This window comes from Lygodium microphyllum, chromosome 6 (genome assembly GCF_053477565.2).
Source record: "Lygodium microphyllum isolate KBCC chromosome 6, Lygodium_microphyllum_v1.1.10, whole genome shotgun sequence".
Lineage (NCBI taxonomy): Eukaryota > Viridiplantae > Streptophyta > Polypodiopsida > Schizaeales > Lygodiaceae > Lygodium > Lygodium microphyllum.
In genome coordinates this window covers 92,750,319-92,778,101 of record NC_141140.1, presented here as the reverse complement: position 1 = coordinate 92,778,101, position 27,783 = coordinate 92,750,319, and the positions used below count along the sequence as shown (strand labels likewise).

Sequence of the window (27,783 nt, the reverse complement as noted above, 5' to 3'; positions counted from 1 at the left end):
CCTTGCGTATGTGCATAAAAGCCTCGTAGCCAAACACTCTTAAGTGTGCATATGAAGGTTGCTTGCCCGACCACACTTCTTGAGAGAGAACTTGTTCGGTAAGTGATTTATTAAGTGTACGACTGTCATAATAGCCTTTGCCCAAAATCCATGAGGTAATGTAACATGAGACAGCATGGTATGGACCTTCTCTTGAATAGTCCTATTCATACACTCTACAACAGCATTTTGGGGTGGATTATAAGGGGCAATGAGCTTCCTTTTTATCCCTTTACTGCCACAAAAGGCCTGAAAGGCTTTTGATACATATTTCCCACCATTGTCAGAGCGAAGACACTTTAATGTTTTGGTCGTCATATTTTCACCAAGTGTGAGGAATTTTTTAAACTTATTGAATGTCTCGTTTTTACGATGGATCAGATAAAGCTATACTTTGTGTGTGGCATCATCAACAAATGTGATAATATTTTTTTTTCTCCCTAGAGACAACCTTGGTATCTCATATACATCTGAATGTACTAACTCGAAGGGTGAAGATTTTATTGAAAGAGACTTTTTGTGTGATGTTTGAGGATGCTTACTAAATATGCAATGATCACAATGATCAAAATCAGCATATCTTAAACACGGCAAATAACCCAAACGAGAAAGCACTTTCATTCCAGTTTGACTCATGTGCCCCAACCGGCTATGCCTCAAAGATACACTTGGCTGCTCGGTTATGGCAACAACATGATCACACACACTAGATACATGTAATGGATACAGAGTGTCACTCTTAGAGCCTTTAACAACAATCGTAGATCCCTTACATATCTTCCATTTGCCATCCCTAAAAGTGGTGTGATATCCTTCATCATCTAGCTGTCTTGTGCTTATCAAACTCTTCTTGAGTTGGGGTACATGCCTCACATTATGTAGGGTGAACACTAAACCATGGTGAAATGCCAATTGCACGTTGCCAATCCGTGTAGTGTCATATGCATAGTTGTCCCCCAAGCGGACAACACCATGTCTACCACCATTGTAGTTAGAAAACCACTCACAGTATGGTGTCACATGGAATAAAACACTTGAATCAAGAATCAATTGTGCATGTCATCATCAGAATTTGCAATCAATGATTGTGCACTAAAGGAAGAAGCAAAGAGTACATCATTGACACTCTCACTCTCGTGTGACTGACTATATTGACTTTCTCTGTTTTCACATTGCTTTTCTTTGCATGTTGGTTATCCTTTTTCTCATCTTTGCTATCATCAATGCTTTTGCCCTTGCCCTTCTCTTTTTTCCACTTAAAGCAATCCTACTTGAAATGCCCTTTCTTGCCACAATGATGGCACTTTACATTTTTTCCACGAGACTTGCTGCATGCTTTGTTTTTAGAATTACCCTTCTGCTAGGATCTACCTCTAGTATGCAATGTATTGGAAGATTTGTTTGCTGAATTATTTTGCTTGTTTAGCTCTTCCATAAGTAAAGAGCTCTCCACATTTGAATATAATAGCATGGCATTGGTGCTACTTGTTGTCCTAAAAGTGCCCCAACTTTCAAGCAAAGTGTATAGCCAAAATTTTGCCTTGAACTCCTCATCAATGTGGAATTCCAAAGCAATCAATTGGCTGAAAATAGAGTTAAACTCATTTAAATGTATAGACATGGTTGTACCTTCCTTCATACGAAGGTCCATTAAAAATTTCAACCAATAAACCTTGCTTGCTGCACTTTTCTAAGCATATAACTCCTCAAGTCTTTGCCACATATCATAAGCAGATTTCAATTTTTCTATGTTAAAGAGTAAAGTGTTTGACACTGAAAGCTATATGGTAGAGCGTGCAAGCTCATCTAACTCATCCCACTCATCTCGATCCATGGTTGCTAGTTTTATTCCTTTTGTCTTATGGGCTTTAGCAGTTTCTTTTGCACCAAGACATTATAGCACTACTTCTACCATATAGCAAAGTTGTGGTACCCTTAAGCTTCTTAATGTGCAAAAGATTGCTACTATCACTGCTGCCAGCCATGATTTGCAGCTCAAAAGTGACTCAAAAGTCAACAAATGTAAGCCCAACTATCATAAAATTAACTAAGGTACAAAACAAGTACCAACCAGCAATGAAAGACCAAGTAATTGCAGAAATTTCAGATCTGCAAATCAATTTTCAGAGTCACAAAATGTGTGCTACATTGCACCACAAGTATTTGCAACTGTGCCATGGGCTAATACATCAATTGCATGAGAAAGCCCCAAAATTTAGCTGCAATTTCCAATATCATTATGATGTTTAACATTGCCTACCAATCATTTTCAAAAAAGCCATGTTTTTTGGTGTCCCCCCACCCACCCAAAAAAAAAAAACGGTATCAGAAAGACGTTTCGTAAGTTCAAACTCAAAGAAACGTGTGTCTTTGCTGCTATATTGAGGATTGGGTAGAGAGTATGAGCGGAAGAGTATGTCATACTTCGACGGTACCTTAGACGTAGCAGGCAATCTCCAAATGTGTTTGGCAGCACAACAAATATATCTTGCCATGGACAGATTAGTGACAAATAGGCAGCCGAGAGTGCTAAACATCAAAATACAAATATGTTGATGTCATGTCACTTGTATGAAACCAGTTTGCAGCAAAACACAGATCTAGGGCTGGCATGGCAGGCAGGGTGGTGCAGTCTGCAACAAAAAGCAGCCTCTGCAAGCACTGTGAAAACACAGAAAGTACAATCACAACTGAAACACAAAGATTTCGACAATGACGTGCAAAACTTAAACCCTAAATGCGAAACAAAAACAGAGAAGAGAGAACTTTGAAGTGAATGAATGAGTGTTGAAAATGAAGAATGTACAATATTCTCAACAACAAAGCTGTCACAGGTGGTGGCTCTCGTGGGAGCCGGCTAAGGGAGGTGTTGATGTGTTCCACAGCCACAGACAGATTCCAAGTGCAGTAACCACCAGTTGGAGCAAAGACTAATGAAGAAACATAGTGAAAATGCAAAAATGATATGATAAAGATGATGGCAGCTGATCATTGGCAGTAGTGGGAGACTAGGCAACAACGTAGACCATGTAGTAGCAATTGTTGGGGATTGGACAACTAGTGGAAGATTGGTTGATGGCTGAAACTTGCAAGACAAGGATGTGGCTGAATGGTGGGTAGCTTATCTATTTATAAACGTAGAAGGATCCTTCCAAATTAGGGTTTTACATGTGGAATATATAAACTCTCTAGAAACGCTCCCCATTTAATAAAACTTTTGGTAATTTACTATTTTGGGGTTGTTCTAAAGAGCTAATCAGTGGATAATGAATTTTTAGCTCAACAAAGTCCCTTTGAGCACATTGAGACATTGTTAAGAAGCCCTCATGGAGACAAAAAACACAATTAGGGTTAGGGTAACTCAAAGACAATGAACACAGAGAATGAATGAAATGATATGACTATTGAATATACAATGCTCATGCAACAAACACGCTATGCAATGAATGAATACTGTACCTCAAACTCTTGTATCTCAAGGATTAGGGCAGGGGTAATGAGTTGGAGAGAGTGTTGCACTTCGAATAGATCCCGAATCATAGGAAGGCAGCCTCCAGATGTCGGACACCAGCAAATGCAGCCAAGGAAGACTCAACCATGAATTGATATATTTGCTAATACTAGATGGCGGTGTTCAAATCATCATCAAAAGAGATACAGGAGAGAGGCATATCACCTCCATGTTGAGCTTAATGGCGAGTATGAGCCATTGAGTAAGAAAAACAAACCGTTCTCATGTTTTCTACATCCAAAGAACTTTGTAGATTGCAAGGAAAGAGGAATATAGATCTATGGATTGATGGGAATTTGTATTCAAAAGATCCTTTGCATAACTTTGTGCCTTCGTTCAGAGATATTACACCCTTAGTAAGCTTCATTGGAAATAGTTATAATGGCCTCTTAGGATACACTCAACATTTGGATGTCATTAGCAATGTACACAAGTTAGAAAGAGATTTGTTAGAGAAGAACGCCTCTTTGAGGCAAACATTAGAGCCATGTAAGCACAAATTACTATAGAACAAGGATATACGATGATAATGGCCCATCATAGTACACACAACAATATCCACGAGAGTAGAACCATGGATATCCAAGCATTGGGTACGTAAGCCACCACCAAGGTGCCTTGGAGAAAACCTAATGTCGATGTCGATTGTACCAGCTCCTGAAAATAGAGAAGAATCATAGAAGCCCTCAATGTTTGTCAATGTCTCGTAGTAGCATACAAGACCATCTTGTTAAAAATGCCTCTAAACAAATGTGACCATGGATTCCTCGCCTTTTGCTAGTTCGCCAAAGTGTCCCCTCATGTGAGCACCAAACTAGGATCCAATCCTGCTCGCTATCACTCACCGACCTATCATGAACTTGGATATTAATCCCAGTTCTAGGATTTGAACCTGCCAGACTGCGGTTGATGCGTTAGGAACGTCCCTTTGTGGAACTTGTGCATTGATATACCTATATAGATGAGACGCAACTGCCCCACCTCACCACTCTCTTACACACTCTCTTTGATACTAGAGAGTAGTGAGGGATGACCGCATTATCTGTTATAGAGAGCGACAGAAGAAGGAGCTGCCAAGCCCTTCCCTCGAGCTGAAGATGAGGATTCCTTCCGTGCCTTGGCCTTGGCCGTGGTTAGAGAATTTGAATTGGAGTCTGAGAAGATGACTTGATGGAGGAGTCCACATCTTACCTCTTTTTCTCCTCCTTCTTCCTAGAAGCCACTAATTCTTTATCCTTCCGCAAGTGTCCTTTCTTGCCACAATGATAACGCTGGGCCTTTGATGTTTGCTTTCTGTTACCCCTCTCCAAAGTTGCAAGAGCCTTACTAGAACTTATATAATGATATGGAAGCTTGCCCTTTAGACACAAAGATGCCTCATGCTCAAGTAGCATCGAGGATATATGGGTAAAACTGATAGGGTTCGAGGATGTCTGGATCATCAAAGCATTGGCTATCAAACTTTGAGGGGGCTTTGTAGAGGGCCATTCCGACAAGATGTGCCTCTAGAAGAGCAAATTGCATGTGTTGAAGCTAGTCGTGTACCTGTGTAACACTGAGTAAAAATGATTGAATAGTGTCCTTAGGCTCAAACTTCATATGTTGGAGCTGTCTAGTCACTATCACAAGGATGTGAAATTTTATTGCTTTGCTCAGCATTTGGATAAACATTAATCAAATATGCTAATGTCACTTGCACATGTGAGGTGCAAGTTAATTATCACAATGTGGAACCCAAGATTCCAAGATATCATTTGATGTTAAAGGAAAAAGTTATAATAAGTTATGTCAGATTTGGGCCTAGACTAATTTATTGGTCAGTAATGTCAGTGGTGGCAGTAGAGACTAGATATAAATAAATTAATTAATGCGAGTCTAAGGGTCAATAACTACTTAGGGATACTTGGAAGACAAATTGACCTCATCAATTTAATTATTGGTTGGTGGAATTAAAATTTTTAGGATTAGAATGATTATTAAATTAAATTAATAAGATGGATAATGGTAAAAAATGGGATTAGAAGGTTGCCACTTGGCAAAACTTGCCCATACAAGTGAAAAAAACGTTTTAAGGGGCTGATGGAAGTGTATTTTAGCCATTGTGAGAGAGAAAGAGATTGATAGAGAGCAGATTGAGGTTACTGATGTGATTTGCAACCACCAAGGATCAGTCCTATAGCATGTGAGAGTAGTTTGAAGCCCTCTAGGAGCAAGCATCCCAAGGTCTTTTGGTACATATGATAGCATACAGAAGGAGATAACAGTCTTCATGGTGGTCCTAAGCTGTAGACGATATCTTCCATGGCTGTTTGAGTAGGGCAGCAGTAGCTTTTCAATGTTTGTCACAATAAAACTATGAAATTTCTCTCTCTACAACATTCTCTCTTATTGTTAGTCATCTCTCAAGTTATCTCAACATTTTCAAGTAGTTTAAGCCATCAAAGAAAGAGATTTTAGTCAATCTCTACTGTAAACCCTAATTACAACAGAAATTAGGGTTTGGCAACCACCTTGGGATGCATGGTCAGAATTGAGGGCTTGGGACTTGAATCCCAAGAGCTGAAATTGAGGAATTTCAGGGAGATTCAAGAGGCCATCTAGCCAATATCAGATTTGGGGTTGAATTTATCTTTCAGAGCAAGGTAAAGACTAAATTGATTTGGAGACTTGCTGGTCAATTTTGAGTGAAAGAGACACTTGGATTAGCAAAGGAGATTAGAGGATCTCAGTTGTATTCCTTCCATTAGCACTATAAGATAAAGAAATACCACAAGGAGCACCAGTTTTGGGGCCAACAGCGTGTTGAATGTCTAGGACTAAAGTGGTGAAGTGTACATTTTCAGTTTATTTGAATTTTATGCTTGCTATAATTAGTGCTTAATCAAGTTATTTACCACCCTATCCGAGGAGGAAGGTTGGTTTCATAGTTTCATTGTCAGGATACGATCGATTCCCTCGAATTGGTGGGGCCCGAGGCACTTGATTGAAAGGTCAAAAGCTTTGCTCTAGTACTAAAATTGTATTTAGCTTAACATTACAAGAATGTCTTCAGACAGTGAGATGGGATCAAGCAAGGATGATGCTTCTCAATCTGAAAATTCAAAAAGTGTTGGGAAAAATGAAATGCTTGATCTTGGGTAAGGCACGCAACATGGATAGCAAGTTGATAATGTTGGTTTGGACCAAAATGTGGGTCTTTTTAGGCCTTTAGAAGCTGATGATCAACAAGAGAAAAAGGAACTTGATGACCAGTTTAAAGATCCATCGAGTATAGCAGCTGAAATGTTTATGCAATTGGCAAATGTTTCTCAATTCATGTGCTTTTTGAACCTTTTAAAGGAGGCCAGCAAAGGCAATAAGAGAAAATTGTATTCGAGAGCTTTAGGACAACAAGATGTACTGAAGGAAGAGCCAATATAGCACCGTGATGTTCCAAACGTAGGTAGTGAGTATAAGCAAACGATGCTAGTGGGGCAATGGATGCATATACAAGGCCAACTTGGAAGTGTTAATCCAATATTTTTTGGATAGCAGGGCATGCATGCAATTATGGGGCAGTCAGGTTACTTTGGTGGTGGTACTAGTCTCAGTGCTATGGTGGATCAAGGACCGTATACGGGGATGTATGATACAACTCCTTATCATATGCAACAATCAATGTGTAGTGTACAACGTCCATGTAGCCCACTGTGTTTGGGACTCATGGTATTAATGCTGATCATGCAAATGCTCTATACAGTGTTGGTCATGAGGAAAAATGTAGCTAGTAATGCATGCAATGTATGGGAAAATGTATCTTTGTATGATTGGTAGGATGCAAATTTCCATGCATAGTCACATTACAATGGTCCCAAGTATGCAAACAAGAATGTTTCCTAATGCATTTGGTGCTCCTAGCATGCCAGGTACACATAAAGAACTAGTCAACTAGATGCAATGTTGTATATTAGTTAAGTTGGAATTTCAACAATGTGAAAGTATAAAGCATCGCAATACTTAAGGGGGAGAAAGATCTATAACCTACTGGAGATTTGAGGCAAGTGAAGTTAGAGGTAAAGCCTCCATATGCTTCTTGGTGAAACTTCAGCATTGTTTCACCAATATATGCAAAGTGAATGGAAGAGGATGACTTAGTAGACCATCCTCAGTTGTTGCAACTTTACTGAGATGCCTTTCAGTTAGAGCCGGCTCAATTATGTTCAATATAGTAGGGGTCCATAGCATTGCCTGATGCTCAAGGGGAAGGTAGCACTTTCACTCTACCAGTTGTGGACAGCTCTCATATGTAGTGTATCTCAGATATATTCATCATGCATCCAATGTATTGTGCTGACAGTATGTTTGCTACGAGGTCACTACTCAATGTACTAGTCACTGTGAGATGTATGCAAATGAGTATGAGTTTCACTCGAGCATTGAAACTATACTTTTGCATTAGTTTATGATCGGTTTGGCATGAGTTTTTTGCCTCAATTTTGAGACAAAAAATCTGATAAGTTTCAGCTCAGTTTTTAATCAGTTTGAAAACCATTTATGGTCACGTTTGGGATCAGTTTTGCATTAGTTATTGATCAGTTTTTGCAATCAGTTTCTGACCCGTTTGGGATCACATTTACAGCAGTTTGTGATCAATTCTCAGATTAGCAAGTGATCAGTTTATGATCAATTTTCAATGGTTTATAGTTGATTCCATAGACAACAAGATGTTAGTAAATTCCATGGACAGTTTCAGCCATGGTTTATGCTGAGAATATACTTTACTGTGGTAGAACAATTGAGAAACATGAGATATGGATGCATCCAATGGGTTTCTAGCAACAGTTTCGGACTAATTTTCAGTTTTATGTTATGTATATGCTGGCTGGAAATTTTCAGCAGCTTTAGGGGATATGGCATGGTTGGACAAGAGTGGCCAATGTTATGACTGTGATACCTTATGGAAATTCTAGTGCAGTATGCTTTTTCTTTGGCACAACGCAATGCAATTGAGAACGATTGTTGCAGAGATTTCAAGAGGGTGGTCTATCACAAGGACGTAAAATTTTATTGCTTTGCTTAGCATTTGATTAAAGTTAATCAAATATGCTAATGTCACTTGCACATGTGAGGTGCAAGTTAATTATTTCAGAGTAAGGATCCAATATCTTGAGATATTGGTTGGTGCCAAGGCAAAACTTGTAATAAGTTATGCTTGATAGATGCTAGACAGTACCTAGTGTCAGATTTGAGCCTAGACCAATTTATTGGCCACTAATGTTAGAGGTGATATTAGAGATCAAGCATTAATTAATCAATTAATGCGAGTTGAAGAGTTAGTAATTACTCAGGAATACTTGAAAGACAAATTAGCCTAGCTAATTTAATTATTGGTTGGTAAAATTAAATTTTTGGGTATTAGAATAAGTATTAAATTAATTTGAGAATATTCTAAAAATTAATTTAATAAACTCGATAATGAGATTAGAAGGTTGCCACTTGGCAAAAGTTGCCCATTCAAGTGGAAAACACGTTTTTAGGGGCTCTATTCCAGCCATTGTGAGAGAGAAGGAGGCTATTAAAGAAAAAAGAGAGACTATTGATGTGATTTGCAGCCACTAGGGATGAGTACTACAGCATATTATAGTAGTTTCTGTTGAGAAACCACTTCTTTAGTTCACACACTTCATTTAGGGTTTCGCATTGACTGCCCAAAAAGAGACGGTGTGCATATTTTGGCCACTTTTTCAGTAGGCGTCCACATAGTGGTACGTCACCCTAGACAACTTATGCCTATGAATAGGTAGTCACTTCATTCATTCTTCATTGATCTCTCTCTCTTCAATCATTCTTCATCACCTTCTTCGATCACCACCACCACCTCCCTTCTCTCACGAGCTCCTTTTACTACCCTCACACCCCTTCAGGAGGACATTGCGGTTCAGGGCTCGTGGTTGCCTTTACCATTCCTCTTCTCTTTCAAGTGCCATGTTCCAATATCAGACCTTGTGTTTGGAGCATCTTTCACTTGGCGTTACCATCATCTACTTCGCATGAACATCCTTCTCTCTTAGGCTCCACCTTTACTTCTGTTTTTTAGTGTGGAAATCTTCTCCTTGCTTGGTGTCATCATCTCCATTATTTAGCGTTATCTGCATTTGACAGCTGCAACACTCTGAGATTTGTGTTTTGCTGCATAGGTTACTCTCAGGCATTAGAGGACTGCGATTCACTTCCTCGAAAGCTAGTGATAATCTTCCACATCTTTGATGATATCAGAGGATTGCGGTTCACTTCCTTGATAGTTGTCCTTCACCTTCCATTGATTACTTTGATAGTCTACTGTCCGGAAGACCGTGTTACGCTCCCTTCACTGTGTAGATTCCCACAGGTACTGCCACTCGATTCAGTCAGGACAATGCAATTATCTTGTCAACTTTGGCTCTGCTATATCAGCTTTTCTTCTCATAGCATGATTCAGTGCATCCTCATCCTGTTCTTCTTGTGTTTCTGAGTTTCTCTTCTCTCTTAGTGTTTGCCGTACACACTGTGTTACTCCATACAAACCCTATTGTCTCTCTACACTGTCGCTTATTTTTTATATGGTATCAGAGCATATCTGTTATTTTTGACATGGTATCAGAGCATACTTGTTTATTTTGATAGTTTGGAACCCTCTAAGAGCAAGTGAGAGCAGCCCAAGGTCCTTTTGGTGCAGATGACCGTATACAGGAGGAGGGGGTAGCAATGGCTTTTCAATGTTCTCGTGATGAAACTCTAAAATTTCTCTCTACAACATTCTCTCTCATCTCCCAACTATCTCTCAAGTTACCTTAGCATTTTCCAATAGTTTGAGCCATTAGAGGAAGAGATTTCAATTAATCTCTACTATAAATTCTAATTTACAACAGAAATTAGGGTTTGACAGCTATCTTGGAATGCATGCTCAGAATGGAGAGCCTAGGACTTGAAATCTAGCAGTTGAAATTGAGGAATTTCAGGGAGACTCAAGAGGCTAGCTAGCCAATATTAGATTTGGGGTTGACTTTGTCTTTCAAGGAGCAAGGTGAGGCCAATCCCCAAGCAAACCAAGGGGCAAATTGGTTTGGAGGCTTGTTGGTTAGTTTTGAGAGGAAAAGGCACTTGGATTAGCAATGCAAATCAAAGGATCTCAGTTGTACTCCTTCCATTAGCAATGTAAGATAAAGAGATATTGCAAGGGGCACCAGTTTTGGGGTCAATAGGTTGTCCTTTGTCCAAGATTAAAGTGGTAAAGTGTGCATTTTCAGTTTACGTGAATTTTATGCTTGTTGTAATTAGTGCCTAATTAGGTTATTTACCACCCTATTCGAGGAGGAAGGCTGTTAGTCAATGCACGCACGGTGAAAGGTGCCTCCTACAACATTTGAAGCTTCACTTGTACTTCTAGGGATATCTTGTAGGAGGTAACCATGGATAGAACTTATTTAGAAATATAGCAAAGAAGAGCAGAATAAGCACGTGCATTATTCGTATCTTATGTAAGCATAGTTTCCTCAGGGTTGTCCTAGTCAAAATGTTTTGAAACTGGAAAAGTATTTTGCCCTATATCAGGCACTCCTCCACAGTCATCATCATTCATTTGTCTTCTATAGGTTCTTGGTGGAGAGAGGAGCTGGTGCCAATGCCTTCACAGCCAATGACTGACATTGGTTTTGTACTATCTCATATCTTGGCATATGGATTCCATTTCCCAAGCATTCTTTTGAGTTCTTTTCTTTGGAGTGTTCTTTCTTTCTCTTTTGTCTTGTGTTCAACAGTCTATTTCAGCATATATATACACACTTCCATTGCTCCATTGTTGCATTCAATTCTGATACTACACCCTTTGCATCTTGTCTAATACGGAGATGGGACAATACAGATTACATCACCAGATGCTTGGCTTGACTATGGGAGATAGCTGTATGACCTGCCAGGACAGCCACCTATGCAGCCCCCACAAGCTTGTAGGCCAACACAGTGGTCATTCTTCACATGGAAAATGGCTAGGGATGCAATTTATAGGTTACAAAATGGAAGGGCATAGGATGAAGATGGACTAGTAGCAGAACATTTCTCACATGCTTGTGACATATTAGCACCCATATTAGCACATATATTCAATAGAGCAGTATGTGAAGGTTTCCCTATGAGTTGGTCAGAGAATACTATAATTCCGCTATTTAAAAGTGGTGATCCCCTGATTCCTAGCAGCTACAGGACTATCATGATCGGTCATACTATGGCCAAGATATATGGTTCTATATTGGAACATGAACTCAGTGAGTGGGCTGAAATGCAAGGCAAGAGAGCACAAGGACAGGCAGGTTTCAGACGAGGATATACCATGCTGGACCATATTCTCACACTTAGAGCCATTATTGAGGAGGGTCAAACCCGAGACAAGAGGATCTATTGTTGCTTTGTAGACTTTTGCAAAGCTTTTGATATAGTGTCTCATACACACATCATGCGGAGATTGCAGGACATTGGAGTACTAGAGGGTATACGATGGGGTGTCTATGCATTATATAAGGCAGTGACAGGTCATGTACGAGCACTTGGGGGGCTATCAAAGAGGATTGACAGTACCATAGGAGTGAAACAAGGATGTCCACTTTCACCCACATTGTTTGGTCTATATATAGATGAAGTGTTTGATTACATAGACCGAGGAGGAGGACCTGGAGCGAGCGTGGCAGGGGTGCTGATACCGATATTACTGTATGCAAATGATATTGTTTTCATTTCAGAATCATCGGACGGATTGCAGCGCCATCTAGATGCTTTGCACATCTTCTGTAGAGAGAAAGACCTCATAGTGAACCTTGGGAAGACCAAAACCATGGTTTTCAATACTTCAGCAGCATGGGTTACTAGATCTATGTACCAGTTCACATTTGGGGGAGACATACTGGAGCATGTGAGGGAATATGTCTATTTGGGAGTCACCTTCTCTGGCCCACGTTTTTCGTTGAGAAGGGCATTAGAGGCACGTCTGGCACGTGGATACAGAGCACTAGTGGCACTCGAGAGTCAATGTGCTCACATACAGTTTCAGGAGCCCTGCACCAAACTCTAGTTGTTTGATACCCTAGTCACACCTACATTACTATATGGAGCAGAGGTATGGGGTTGCAGCTTGTACCACAAGCATCCTAGCCCACTCACTGATCAGATTGGAGTAGAGAGGGATTATTATGATGGTTGGGATAGCATGGAAAGGCCATTGATCATGATGATAGCATGTATGATTAGGAGTAAGCCCTCCACCCCACATCCCATTGTCAGAGCAAAGCTAGGGGCAACATCTATAGTTACGGAAGCACTCTTCAGGGCAGTGACCTTTTGGCACAGACTATGGGAACTTCCACGCCATAGATACTCTAGATTGGCACTAACCTCATCTAGACAACTAGTAGCAAGAGGCGAGAAGAATTGTTGGTTTTCACAGATGACTATTTGGATGAGCCTACATGGTTTGGATATTGACTGTCTTCCACCTTTGGATTATAGCCTTGACTGTCCTATGCTTTCTCTCAGTTGATCAGCGTTGAACCAGGTGATCAGAGCTGATATCTTGAGGATTGAGACAGCAAGGACATGGATCCATCCACCACTCCCTCTAGGATCGAGGATGGAGTTCTACAAGACTCATTTCTTGTCTCTCTCTGATGATGGTTTCACTATTTGGCCAGCATATATGGACACCCATCTCTCCCATAGCGTACGGGTTGCTATCGGACGGATTCCCACCTCCTCACATAGGCTTCAGATGGAGATAGGCAAATGAACAAATACCCTAGCAGAGGATAGGACTTGCTAGCTTTGCGGTTGAGAGCCTGAGACAGAGGAGCACTACATATGCAAATGCACAGTATACTATGACATACGAGAACGGTATCACTACCTCTTCCGTAATGGATTTGGACCCCTTCATCGCGTCATGGAGTACGAGGACCAGAGATGCCTAGGTCTCTTCCTCCTGGAGCTCGAGAGGCGCCGAACTGCACTATTGCGAGATAGGAGGTCAGCTCACCTAGAGGGACACACATAGAGAGCAGTGACAGACTTCTTTTACAGAGCTGACCCTACTGACACTACCAGCCTAGCAGAGACAAAGCCACCCCGCCAGACACCTTACAGGCCACATCGTGGAGTCACATTGGATAGAGCCATTTCCCTTTGTCGAGCACGACGACCCCGTCTACCAGGACCACGTTCGAGGAGGCCACACCACAGTCGGATTAGAGCCATTATCACGAGACACCGCAGACTCACCACCAGGCATATTAGTGAAGCAGCTAGGGACCGCATCATAGCTGAGATCATGTGCAGATCTTGAGATCAGCTACAGCCCATAGTCCCCACCACACTTTTGTACATGGTTCTATCAGATCTGGTTCTCGTTTCCTTTCCTTTCCTTTTCTATCGATGGAACAACACTACACATGGTTCAACCCTAGTATAGTCCCATCGTATAGTTATTTTCAGTATTGTTTCATAGGCCACCCACTTATTTGTAATGTTATCTTTTCCTTACTGATGGGATTTTGTCTCATAGGCCACATTGGCCTTATGTAGACGTTAATATATCTTTCTTTCTTTCTTTCTTTCTTTCTTTAGAGACCTAGGATGAAGCCCACCTTCAAATTGTTACTAGCAAAGAGATGGAGCTAATGGTTTCTCTCTTGAGGTCGAGTTTCAAGAAGCTTTTGATATCACCTTGGCTACCATTATCCTCTCAGTTTTCCAGCTATAATGCAAGTGCTGCTTTCGCTTTTTCTTGGCACTACAGGCCGGTACAAATCTCTGCCCCTTTTCCCTTTCTTGCGCTGCTGTGGTGGACCGTGCTCAATTTTCATCTCAAATACCAATAATCTGCGTCATTGACACTCTTGCCACAAAACTATTCTTTATGGGGGATCCTACTGTCTAATTATTTCCTTTATTTTAAAAAAACATAAGGCTTATTCCCTTGGGCTACCCAAAAGATCTCCATCACTTTGGAGCTAGGTAGGCCCTTGAGAAATCTGTCAGTGGGACCTTTTAAGAGGATGGAATTTGACTCTCCCTCCTCTTCAACACCTTTTTGGGTGTGAGAGGAGGTGTTGAGGCACTAACATTAACAGCCTGCATTAACATAAGATTATGCATTTTGGCCTAATTTTAGTCCACACAAACAGCCCTGGAAAGATTTATTTATGGAGAAGGCATTTAATTTATTCAATCGGAAAATGCCCAAAATTTCCCTTTTAAAAGGACATGTTGTTGGCATTCATCCTCACTATCACCAATCATTATCATTCCTTCCACTCCTCTCTGGCATGCCCACACCCCTTGCAGGAGCTGCTGTCCTGCTGCCCAGCATGCCACCTGCAGTCTGGATGCTGCCTTGGAGGATGATCTTTACCCTTCTTCCCTGCAGTTACCGTCAGATTTGTAGTAGTGCAGCTTGCATTTTTCTGCTCCTGAGGGCTGCCAGCTGACATTATCATCAGCCCTTCTTGCTGATCATGGAGCTGCTTTGCATCCAGCAAAGTTTGCATTTTTTCTGTCTGGAGTCATCATCAACATCTGGCTAGAGGATGGTGTTTCACTTCCTCCTCCACTGCTGCTCACATCCTTGCTTTTGCTACATGGAATCTTGATTGACGTCCTGTTGCTTGGAGGATTGTGTTTCGCTCCTTCCATTGCTACCCACGGGTTGCTGGCATTCCTTTGAAGGTTGCTGCCTAGTCCCTAGAGGATCCTATGGAGGTGCTGCCACCCTTCATCAGTCAGGGCAGCATAGTCATCTTCGTCTCTCCTTCCATAGGTGCTACTGCCCGTCTCCACACTTGAGCTTTGTAACAATGCAGTCATCTTGAGCCACTCTAGTGTCAGTGAATCCTTGGCTCTCCTCAGCTTTGGTCCCAAAGACACGGAGGCTTGACATTATTGTATCATTGACTCCTCAGCTCTCCTTGACTCAGTCCAAGAGACACGGAGGCTTGAGGTTATTGTATCATCATTGTATCTCATTCATCAGTACTTTATTCATGCTTCAAATTTCTGAGTTCATTCACTCCTAGTGTTTTTCAGACACACTCTATTGTCTCCACTCCAAACCCTATTGGTTCTTTTACACTCGGCCATTCTTTCTCCACCATCATCTCAGCCTACTCGGCTCTATTTCAGCTATTTCAGTTTCATTCTAGTCCCACCTGAGCCATCCATAGGAAATACAAATTTTCATTTTATAAGCAGTCCCACCATTGTCCCCATTCCTTGGGTTTGCTTGTCCCCATCCAAGTCCCTGGCCCCATCCCATGGATATGGGGAGAACAATGAGATCTCAGACATCATTATGAAAAATGTGTGTCGTGGTTGACACCCAAGTTGCAGATCCAACTGTTTTGTATGCCAACTGACTGCCATAATTGCCTGGCTGAGTGAAAGTCCTGGTCTAACCATGTCCAACACTTCTACAACTTGTAACACTTGTGGAACTGTACACTGCTTTTCCCTCACGTCTTATGCCAGCTGCTCATGAACCTCAATGGGGTTGATATGAAATGCAATGGCAATCCATGAATTAATCTGCAGTAATGAATGTCATTCAGTACAGTTTTTCTTCATAGGTGCTTGCTGTGTAGTCTTTGATACCCTGAGTTGCATGAATCCAGGTGTTTCACATGTGGTTGCTAATTAATATTCACAGACATATAACCAAGGTCCTGCTTTTGTCATTCACATCAAATAAAATACTTTACTGAAAGATCAGCTTTTAGAGTTATATATTTTATCAATTTGCTCTAGAAAGTATTGTCCAATGATCAAACATTTATGAGTTCCAACTTCAATTTTAATCGTAAGTAGGTGGTATGAGCCTTTTATGTGCTGCTTGATGTAGGATAACTTGCAATGTCATTGAAGCTTGGACTTACCATTGTTACGATTTTTGGATTATGGATGTCGGTTCACATTATGTGATATTTCCATGTTAAGAGAAATCATTTTTATTGCAAGTAGGGTTAAATAAGCCTTTTGGGTGCTAGAGGATAGAAATGCTTGCTTGATTATGATAACTTATCTGTAGATCAGTTACTCAGAAGTCTTTTCTGACATCAATGTGACTTTGTCTGTAGATAAGTTACTCAGAAGTCTTTTCCAACATCAATGTGACTTTGTACCAAATCATACAATTTCCTGTATATTTTGATCTGCAATCTTTTTTCATGTTTCCGAAAAACTGCTGTTTTCACAACAGCATGTGAGACTGGTTTTTGTCTTTTCAATTAGCTTATTTTATGATGCAGAAAAAAGTGCTCGATATACATTTCCAAATCTCAAAAACTTTAGAACTGCACGGCTGCATGGCTTTCGGCGTGTTTTTGGTCATGTAGCTCCTATTTTTTTTGAAAGATGCATAGCCAATCTCAAAACCAAGGTGTGTGCCTTAGAGGCAGTTCCTTTTTATAGTTGCTGTTTTATATGTTCACTTACACGGTCTCATTACAGTTTTTCCTATCTGACTGCAGGAAATTTCCAGCCTTAGCGTGGAGCCTTGTCTGGGGGAGTGCATTATCATAACTGTATTTGAGATAGAGCTATGTGAGGTAAGATGCACTTCATATTCTTTGCAATTCTTCACACTCTTCAACATTCAAGTACATGGAGACATCTGCAACCATGTTCATGAAGGTGGGCATGCGTAAGGGGTTTAGGATGTGGGCACTCATTCTCTAGATAATTGAAAACAACTCTTTTCTACCTTGTTCAGTGATAAGCTCACAACCAAGAGGTGTCATAAACTGCAGTTTGACAGACATGGCATAAGCCATACTAGCATAGAGAAATAATATAGATGGATGGAAATCAAAGTCACTTTCTTGCCATAGAGGCAATGATTTTACCTATGAGTCTAGGATTAGCAACATAATGGGCCATACTCACAAGGGGCTGGAGTCCCATATCACCAGTCCACACCATCTTAGTGTGCAGATGAGATGGCCTATTGGGCCTCAAGTTCAAGTATGGTGATCATTATGTGACCCATGGTTAGTGGCAAATGTTGTAGGCGCTTGTCTTGGATATCGAAGGATGTAACAATTTCCCCTTATGAATTATTATTGACTTGAGAAATATCTTGAAGATTAGGGAAGCAACTCTTAAGTCCATGAGCCAACTCTCTTATGGCGTTTGCATTAAGACAACGTGTCCACTTGACTAAATACTAGGGATAAATGCTTTTTGGGGATCTCCTAGTCCTATAGCCAACAATTGATTCAAGGTTCGAGTGAATGCAACAAATAATGCCCTCTAGATGCAAGATTTCGTTGATTGGGATTGTAAGATACTGCTCCTAACTAGGCAAGGGGAGGCAACTCTCAATAGTCATTTAGACCTCTCCACGAGCCACGCGGTACTTAGGCATAATCACACCTTCATACTCATAATCCTCATCCAAGAAAATCAAACTCTCCACCCACTCGCACACCAAGAGCATCAACATTACAATCCCCTACAACTCCAAAGCAAGTGGGCAAATAGAAACTCTTGAATAACTATTTAGGGAGATCTCAACTCTAAAATCTCACAATTCGCAAGGACAACTCCCAAATGTATGGGCGACCTCTACACCTCTAGAGTCCATGTCCATGCTTGTAGTTACTAGTTCTTTGACATGAATATGTGTGACCTCTCACACACTCCAAATCCACAAACTACTTTGGTTTCTTCACACTACCACTTCAACTTCAACTCAAACTTCACGACCTTAGCTAACCACCATACTCAGCAACTCCATAATTGTCTTCACACTCCTCATGTCCACATTGATGCTACCTTGATTTGCTCAGCATGTCCTCCTCTTGTCTTCATACTCTCTTCCCTTCTTTACAGCTACTACATCTTCTTCAAATAGATTTAGGGTGGCATAAAAGCATCTTACTTTCTCTTTGTTAAAGCTTTTAAAGCTTTCTTCATTTCCAAAAGCTGCTACCAATATACTTTTAATTTATCAAAATTAAAACATATATATAAACTCTAAGTTTGTCTAAAGATTCATTCTTTTGATAGTAATTCATTCGATAGTAAACAATATGATACAAATTATCGAGGACATGTCCTCTTGGAGCTCCTGAGGAGTATGGTGTTGATTGGCATAAAATGCGAGACGACCTTGGGCCATCTTAATGCATTTCCTAGCAATTGTCAACATCTCTTACACATCATGTAGAAAGTCAACTATGGACTGTATTTTCACCCCTTTGAGCTTTGTGGCAATTGGTGGTTTGGCTCATAACTATACATAAGCAAAAACGGGCCATAACCGGTAGTTAAATGCTTAGCATTGTTATAAGCAAACTCAATCTGAGGAAAGATAACGCTCTTAATCAAACTATCTATGGAAGATATATTTGATTTGTTCTTTTGATCTGTCCATCGGTTTTAGGATATTCTGAGAACGACATGGACAATTGAGTTTCCAGTTTTTGGAAAATTGTTTGCCAGAAATGGTCAGTGAACTTAGAATCTTGGTTACTAATTATTTCATCGAGCAAGCCATAAAGTCTATAAAGATGTTCAACAAAGAGACCAATCAACTCGTGGCTTTTCATGATCGTCTTTATAGAAATGAATCAAGCCATTTTAGTCAATTAGTTGATCACAATCTAGATTGTGTTGTGACCTCGATTCGTATGGGGCAATTCTACTACAAGATCCATAGAAATGCTACTTCGCTTTCTATTAGAAATTTGTAAAAGATGCAATATTCTCACCTATTTGTGATGTTCAACTTTATTAAGCTGACATTGTAGGCACTCACGTTCATAAGACTCAACCGTAGTCTTAATATGCGGCCAATCAAAGTAGCGATTAATCAAGTCCAAAGTCCCAATATATATGTCAAGGTGTCCAGTGCTTGATACATCGTGACACTCCGATAAAATTTTCTTGCAAATATGGTGATCATTGGGCACACACACATTTGCTTTGTTTAAAAAGTAATCCATTACAAATTGAATACTTTTCCGCCATATTTATCTCAGTAGCTAGCTTTCGGGCATCCGGACCACCAAAGCTTCTTGGGCTACTAGATCCTTCTTGAACTAGTTGCTAAATCTTATCAAAGGGAAGATCATTTTGGCAACACTCTTTGAGTGAGAGATAGAAATCAGTTGTATTTGAGAGAAGGATAAGCCATTAACTTTAGAAATTCGACTAAGAGCATTGGCAACCATATTAGTTGATGACAATACTTTGAATTTAAGCGACTGTCTCATCCATCACGGCAAATCGTTACGCCGTCCTACCAGATCTCTCTTCCACTCTCTCTTGCATCCTACCATAGTTTGTCTATTTGAACTGTAGACAAGGAGAGGCCACAGAGACATCGTCTCTATCTCTTTTTTATTGTCACAATCATTAGACCGATGTATAGTCAGTCTTTTATTCTTTTTCTCTCTCCCTGATCAAATATCCTTCTTGGTTAGAGAGAATGAATTTTTTTCTCTCCCCCAAATAAGAGAAGATGTCTTTTTCTTGCACCGACTTTTTCTAGTATTTCTTTCTCCATGACTATTAAAGTTCATGTTGACAATAAAATTAAATAGAGTGTCAACATTACAATCAACACTAACATTAATGTTACATTAAAATGTCAAGATTACAATAACATTTATTTAATGTCACATCAATATTAAAATAAATGATAACATTAATATCAAATATTAAATTGATAAAAATTAATGTCAATCAAAACTCTCATGCTTTTTTTTTGCAAGTAAAATGTGGCTGATTATATTACTCAAAGAAATTGATTACAACAGAGTGCTCGTGCTCAACAGACTAAGTGGAGCTGATGCAAAGTCACCTATACATCATGTATACAAGCCTCTCAAGGCGGTCTAGGGGGGGTGGGGGCAAGAAGCCATGGGGGAGGGGGGTAAATCGCCAAACGGGGCTGCCTGCCTGCATCACAAAGAACAGGCCCTGGCCGCCCCAGGTATGCATGAAGTGACCACGGAGCTCCTAACGAGCCCTAGACTCGCCCTGCACCCGATCCCATCGGCCGCGGAGGGAATGGATGATGGAGGTCCATAGCTCTGCTAAGGTCGCAAGTGCTGAAAGTCTCTCTCCGCCGAAAGCCACCTGGCATCGCGCCTTCCAAATATGCCATCCAGTAAGACTCCCTATGATCTCCCATATCTCCGAGCAGTCTGCTGTGGGCTCCAGTACCTGGCGGATGGGTAAAGCCTCCAAATCGACCACTGCGCATGACCCTGCCTCGATCATGAATATCGTGTCCTGCATCCCGGCCTCATACACAAGGTGACAGCCCTTGCTGACTGCCTGCCAACAGAAAGCTCCCCATGAAATACACCCAAGGCTGGGCGCTATACATCAAAGGAAACGGAATGCTCCTCTCCACACGAGCTGTGCCTCCTCACAAGACCAAAGGGAGTGCTTTGGGGTTTCCAGAGGCTGCTGTGTGCAGCGCTTACAACCTCCCTCCTTCTGCATCTAGGCAAGCCAGCTTCCCACCGCCAAGCCTCCATGTGCTACCAGCCATAAAAAATACGACACCCTTCTCGGCCTCCAGCTATCCCATAGGCGGCGCCAGAAGGTCCGTCGGAAGGGCTCTGTGATGATATGCTCCGCCCAGTGCCTGCTGCGTGACGGCGCCCAGTCCATATCCTCCTGCATTAGTACATGACTGCCAATCCTGGCAGTATACTCTAGGAACCTGGGTGGCTTTTTGGTGACTGCAGAGGCTGGCCATAGGCACTCTCCTGGATCCCACTCCAGCTCATCAAGTGGTCTATCCTCCCAGATCCAAAGGCGCCACTCCTTGAACTCCTTCCAGAAAACATAGGGTCCAGTCACCAAGTCTTCCCCTGAAGACCCACCACCCGAATCCTCCTCCATGAAAGGGTGGCAATCCCCTCATCCTGTTGCTTCAGGGACAGACGTCCCCCCTCCTGAACGGCGAAGAAGGTCCCCTGGGGAGCGCTACCCACTCTACCTGCCACCTGAAGAGGGATGCCTGCTGGAGAGAACCTAGCTGCCCATACCTCCCCGGCCTCTATCGGCTCTCGTATCGAGGGGGCAAGCCACTCCGGAGGTATTGGTGCATCTATCTCTCTTCTCCTCAACTCCACTCCTCTTGTGCACCCTGATACTCGCTGCAGCACCTCCTCGTCCGCCATCATGTACACCTCCCGCCATGTCCTAATGGAACGAGCCGGGCCGGCCTCCCATCCAGCCCATTGGATGTGGGGGTGCTCACCTATCTGTGCCCCTTCCCTATCTTTGACCTAGAGGTTCCAGATCAACGGCTGACGGTCTATTTCCTCCTGGCAACCTGGGGGGCTCTGGATTAGGGCCTTACGGAGGCCCTGCCACATGTGGAGTAGGCTCCGCAAGAAAGGTGATCTGGGGCGGGGGGGGGGGGGATCTGGGCTGAAGTGAAGATCCATCTCAGGGACGGCCTCCACTCACCACCAAGCCTCGGTTTACAGTCCTGAAGGCCCTCCTGCAGTATGACCTTCCAGGTCTGCCCGCCTGGTGTGAGACCGCGGACAACTAGCTTGCCCAAGAGGGCCATACTCTGATATTCTGGGTCTATGATCCCAAGCCCTCCCTCTGATCGATGTCATATGATGGTCGCCCACGCCACCTTGGCCCTGGAGTCCCTGGAGCCATCAAACCCAGACCAAAGGAAATTCGGCACTAGGCGGCAAAGCTGCCCTATGCACGATGAGAAGCACCAACACGAGGCGATGTACTAGGCTGTCGCTAGGAGGACCTGGTTAACCACCAGGGCTCGACCGGCTAGTGAGAGGCGAACCATGCTCCAGTAGGTCAGTTTCCTCCAAATAGAATCTAGGACAGGAAGAAACTGCTGGGCAGGAGTGATGTCAAGTCCCACCTGGAACCCTAGGTATCGCGTCTGCCCTCTGCTCACCCATCTAAATCCCAAGTGGACGCCCCACTCCGTGCTGGAGTTCGGGTCTGTGAGGAAACCAACCGACTTTCGCCAGTTGATTTTCGCACCCGCTGCAACGCAGAACACATCAAGAGCTAGCCTCATTCTCTCTAGCATCACCTCATCGTCCTCTATGTAGAGGCCTGTGTCGTTTGCGTACTCTGAGTCTAACAACTCAGTCTCTCCTCTCACTGGAAGTCGGAGGCTGCGTAGTCCGCTCACACGTGACCTGAGGAAGTGAGACATCGCCTCTGCGAAGAGTAGGAACAGGTATGGGGCCAAGGGATAGCCCTGTCGGACTGATCTCTCCAGTCGAAACTCCTCCCCTCGCCTTTCGCCTATGAGAACCCTGCTGGTGGCTGATCTGTCGGTCTCCCCCTTTGGGGAGAAGACTGATATGGCCTGCCGAGAGCCTCTCTAGCATGTGTCCTGAGGTGAAGATCTCCTAGAAAGCCCTCAGTAGGGGGTCCTTCATCACATCCCGGTAGGTAGTGAAGAAAGCCTTAGAGAGGCCATCCTCCCCCGGGCATTTCTGCCCATCCTGTGTATGGAAAGCCTCCTCTAGTTCCTTCTCTGTGAAGGGGGCTAGGAGGGCGTGTCCTATCTCCTCTGTGACGAGGGACGGGGTGTGATCCCATACCTGCTGTCTGCATCTCTGTCCTCTAGCTGAAGCTGTCTCCTGCTGGAAGAGGCGCGTGTAATAGTCGGTGGCAATCTCCATCACCTCATCAGGGCTAGAACGGGTCCTTCCATACTGATCCCTAAGGCTGCGGGGCTGGTGCACCTGGAAGAACTCCCTGCACATCGTGTCCCCCTTCCGCGCCCAAAAGGTTGTTGAAGTGTGGAAAGAGAACTCCGAGCACCTGTCCTCTAGGCCAGCAATGGCTGTACGTGCGCGCACCTCCTGTGCGTGGAGGGTGGGGTCCCCTGGTGCTTCCTGCAATAATCTCTGCGTGGCTACAAGGTCCGGCCGGAGTGCTCTCTCCTCCTCCCAGCACTGCTGCCTGGCATGTACGGCTGCCTCTTCGCAGATTCTGCTTGACTCGGCTAGGACCTCTGTAACCTCCTCTGCTATCCTGTTCCTCCTGACCCACTCTCTGGTCCAAATTTGCTCTATCTGTCTCGACACCTCCACCCTCCTATAGATCGAGTCAGGGATCCGACAAGATCGTGTATCTAGGGCGGATGCTGGGGGATCAAGTGCCTGGAGAACCAGGCAGTGATTGGATAACGTGGCGCCTGCCAACTGCTCAATCTGGCCTCCATGAGAGCCTCCCCACTCTCCCACATAAAACCTGTCTAACCGCTCCAGCAAGGCTCCACCTAGCCGCCTGTATCCCTAGGAGAAGTCCAACGACCTCTCCCTCCTGTGGAAGGCAGGGTCTTTCTAGGCATCACGTGCTCCGACTGCAAGCAAAAAGGCCTCCCATGCCTCCTGCTCCTCCCTAGCCATGCCCTGGTAGTTTCTTCCTCTGCCCTGCTGGTCCTCCAATGCCTCCAGGTTGTTGAAATCTCCTCCAACAATCCAGGAGTCCACCTCTAGGAGTCCAGCTGCAATCTCCACCCAGAACCCGCTGCATGCCCTAACTTCCGAAGGGGCATAGACATTGAGGACTCCAATACACGAGTCCCCAATATCCAATTTGATCCATAGAACCCTTCCTACCACTATCGTCCCGTGGTCTCGTACATAAGTGGTGAGACTCGGGCCAATAGAGGTGCATACGCCTTCTCTCCTGCCGTGGGCACCTATGGCGTGCTCCCAATAAGTATGCGAGCTGCCCGAAAGTACCTTCCCAACCCGCTGAGCCTGGGCGAGGTGAGCTTGTGCTCCTACAGAAGCAAGATGTCTATCCCTCCGGCAAGGGCAGGTTGCAACTCCTGCCGAACAATCAGCTTCCTCGAGCTACGTGCCCCACTGTAGTGGAGACTGTTCACATTCCAGGATGCAAGATGTAAGCTCATGGGGAAACCTGTGACTGATCGAACAAGCATCTGTTCGGTGTGGATGCTGCAAATGAGGAAGAGAGACTATGAGGCATGCAAGTGCGTTTTGCCGCCGGTCTAGATGGTGAACTCCAGTGCCCCATGTTGGCGGACAATAGGGGTGATAGATGCTCTAGGTGGTACTATCAATGCATCTATCAGCCATGCTGAAAAACGCGACTTTGTATACTGGTAGAAGCGGGCCGTCTATGTCAGGGGCCACTTGATCACGTCCCTCGGCGCTCTCCATTGTGGGGGGGCTCAAAAGATAATGCTCAAGTGCGGGACGTCGGCACCAGCCCACCAGTTAATGTCCATCATGCAACCTGGCCACTGTTGTGCAAACAGTGCTAATCCTTCATCTCCCATCCACTGGGAGATGTGATGTGATCCGCCACCTGACTCTTCAACTCCTCCTCAATCTGTGTGGTCGTCCACTCCTCTGAGTAAGATGACTGAAGAAAAAAGGCGTAGTTTGGTCCATCCGGTGGTGCTAGTAGGTGGACCTTGCCCCTCCTTAACTTACGAACCACAAAGATCCCCACCTCTAGAGGTAGTGGAAACTCTCCGCGCTCCGCAACTCGCAGGTAGGACCATGGGCCACTGCGGAAGAACTCTTGTGGCAGCAACTGTCTCTGTCTCGGGAAAGTATGGCGGGTGGCAGGGGCAGATGAGTTGGTGGCTGTGTGGATGGGGAGAGACTGCTGGTGTGCAGAGGAGGTAGGTGTGTGTGGCTCATCACCTCCTGTGGGAGGAGGGGGGCTGGTCTGGGGGGGCTCACTTGACCTGGGTGCGGATCAGGGGGGGTGCTCGGTAGGGGGGGTGATGGGGGTGAAGAGGATCGAGATGGCTGGAGATGTATGGCGGGTGTGGGGGAGGGGGGTGGCCTTGGCAAGGGGGGGCTATGGGCCAAGGTCAATGGAGGGAGGGGGGCATGGGATGTGGGTGAGGGGCCTGTGGGAACTTAGACGAGGCAATCTGTGGCGCATGTGGAGAATGTGGGGGTTGCGGTCCTGTCGAGTGGGGTGGACAGGGGGGGCTGTGGAGTGCTCTGCCGAGGGGGCCGCTCGCTCGCCAGCATCCTACTGACAAGGCTGGATCTGAGGAGCTTGTTGCGCCCCCCCTTGCTGTCTCCCTCTCTGTCGCCTCTGGACCCGTGTGAAACCGTCAGCGTCCACCTGTGGACCTGTGGGCGGAGCCGCCTTGGCTCCAAAATGCGTACAAACTGTTGCCTGATGCCCAAAGTCATGGCAGCACAGGCACTGCCCTGGTTGCCCAATCACAATGACCTGTTGCCTAAAGGAGTGCCTGCTTGCCTCAATCTCTAGGAACTGTGGAATATTCTTGACCTCTTTCACTGCCGCCCGTACCTTTGGGACCCCTGTAGCTATCACTGCATCCGCGAAGGACGCGGGAAGGACAATGCCGAAAAGCCGCCCAAAGTCTTCCACCAACTGGCGATACTCAATCGCCAGGCCGGGGAAAAGAAGGGTGACCGGGTGCCGAAGAAACCTATTGTGGAGTGCAAACGCCTCCACAGTAAAGCCACTGTACCAAAGGACCATATATATGGCTCCCTTCGTGGATGCATATGGTGAACTGGCGAGTAGCTCGCGAGCTGCGTCTGCCGAGCTGAGGCGGACCATGAAGATCCCTTGGCTCAATAGGACCGCCTCCATGATCTATGTTGTGCCAATGCGCAGCGTGGAGTGAAGCCAATCCCAAAGCTGGGCCCTGGTTGGGGAATGTCCTACTACCTGACCATAAATCGTTGTTTCCATTAGCTCCAGCTCTTTAGCTCGGACGGCTAAGAGCTACTCCTCAGAGAGGACTGCGCACAAGGTGTTCGATTTGGGGGGGGGGGGATACTCGGTGAGTGCGCGGGCGTCTGACCATAGGTTTCCATTGTGCGTCCCTTCTAGGAGAACCTACCTATCGCGCTGCTGTGCTACTGGATGGGGAGTTGCTGCAGGGGAAGGGGGGGTGTCGATGGCAAAGGGGGGGGGGGGGGGGGAACAGGGCGGACGCAGACGGCGCGCAAGGAGCTGGCGAAGGGCCTTGGCGAAGGCGAGAAAGATGGGCGCTGGTGGCTGTCGATGGCGAGGGAGGGACTCAATGGCGTTGGTGGCTGTCGATGGCACTGGAGCACGACAAAGCAACAGGATGGGGCGGGCCGGGGCACAACGAACAGGCGGGCGGGGGCACAACGACGTGATGGGCAGGAGAGCTCTCATCGTTGGACTAGATGCTAAGAATAAAAAACTTTAAAAAAAAATCTCTCATGCTTATCCTAACCACAAGGTTTTAGCTTCCGACAATGGTCTACCATATCCTTAGAGTGGCAGCTCCTTGGAATCCAATCATTAGAACCATTGAAAATCCTTGCGTACAAGCATCGCCCCAACACAAAACCCAAGCACAAGTATTGGACAAGAAATATACTTGCCACCCTACCCACCACCCGCAACATGTGTCCCCCCCCTCCGTGCATGCCCCTCTCGTTAGCAATGTCCCATACCACCCTTGACGAGATAAAGGCATGCCTATCAAGCGTGAACGATCACAGTTCCGTGAGCAAAAGTAGCTTTGTGCATGTCATCGGATCTCACATCCAATTGCAAGTTGATGCTCTAATACCAATGAAATGTTCCCCTGGGATCCAACTTGCATGCAAGACACGACACAAGCCATATTCTCAATGAAAGGGACTGGACATCAGACTCACCTCCCAGCCATTATGCTCTTTTGCATAGCTTCGCAGCCTATGCTACTCGTTTAGTACTACCTTCCATTGTCAGCTTCATCTAGTGCCCTCATTGATGCTTTGGGCTACATGTAGGGACTAATTAGTCCTCATTGTATTGAGCATTCTTTTGGAGCTTAGTGCAGATTTTAATCTTCCATTCTCTTCTCTCATTGCAATCTTTCTCCCCCTTCTCTTTGTGTGTTCATGTTCTTCTTCCATTGTGCAGTCTCACATTGTATCATTGCTAAAAGAGAGGATTGGAGGTTCTACACAGAGAAGACCACACTCTACTTGCTGTTTGGTACAGATTTATCACAAAAAATGCAAATTTTCTGCATTGTTAGGGCCTTCCATGAAGTGTGCGGAGCATCAAAAGCTTCCTTTTAGGTTGTAGCTGATTTCTCCTCCATTCGGGCAGTCCGACACCAAAACGCAGCAGTTTCTTTTGTGCTCCCAGATTTCTTTGGAGAGCTATGGATTATTGTTTCAAAGTGCATAGAGCAACATGAAGATTGACATGAAGAGCCT

General features: G+C 44.3%; 1 protein-coding gene across 2 annotated transcripts in view; it reads left to right on the top strand.

Annotated features, from left to right (window-relative positions):
- The window catches only part of LOC148034810 (uncharacterized), a 73,279-nt gene that overhangs the window by 29,527 nt on the left and 15,969 nt on the right, over nucleotides 1-27,783 (top strand). For both annotated transcript variants that reach the window (XM_087679786.1, XM_087679785.1), the window contains exons 2-3: nucleotides 16,849-16,979; nucleotides 17,071-17,148. In XM_087679786.1, the coding sequence (XP_087535912.1) occupies nucleotides 16,849-16,979; nucleotides 17,071-17,148 (209 nt within the window). The remainder of the gene's footprint in view (nucleotides 1-16,848; nucleotides 16,980-17,070; nucleotides 17,149-27,783) is intronic.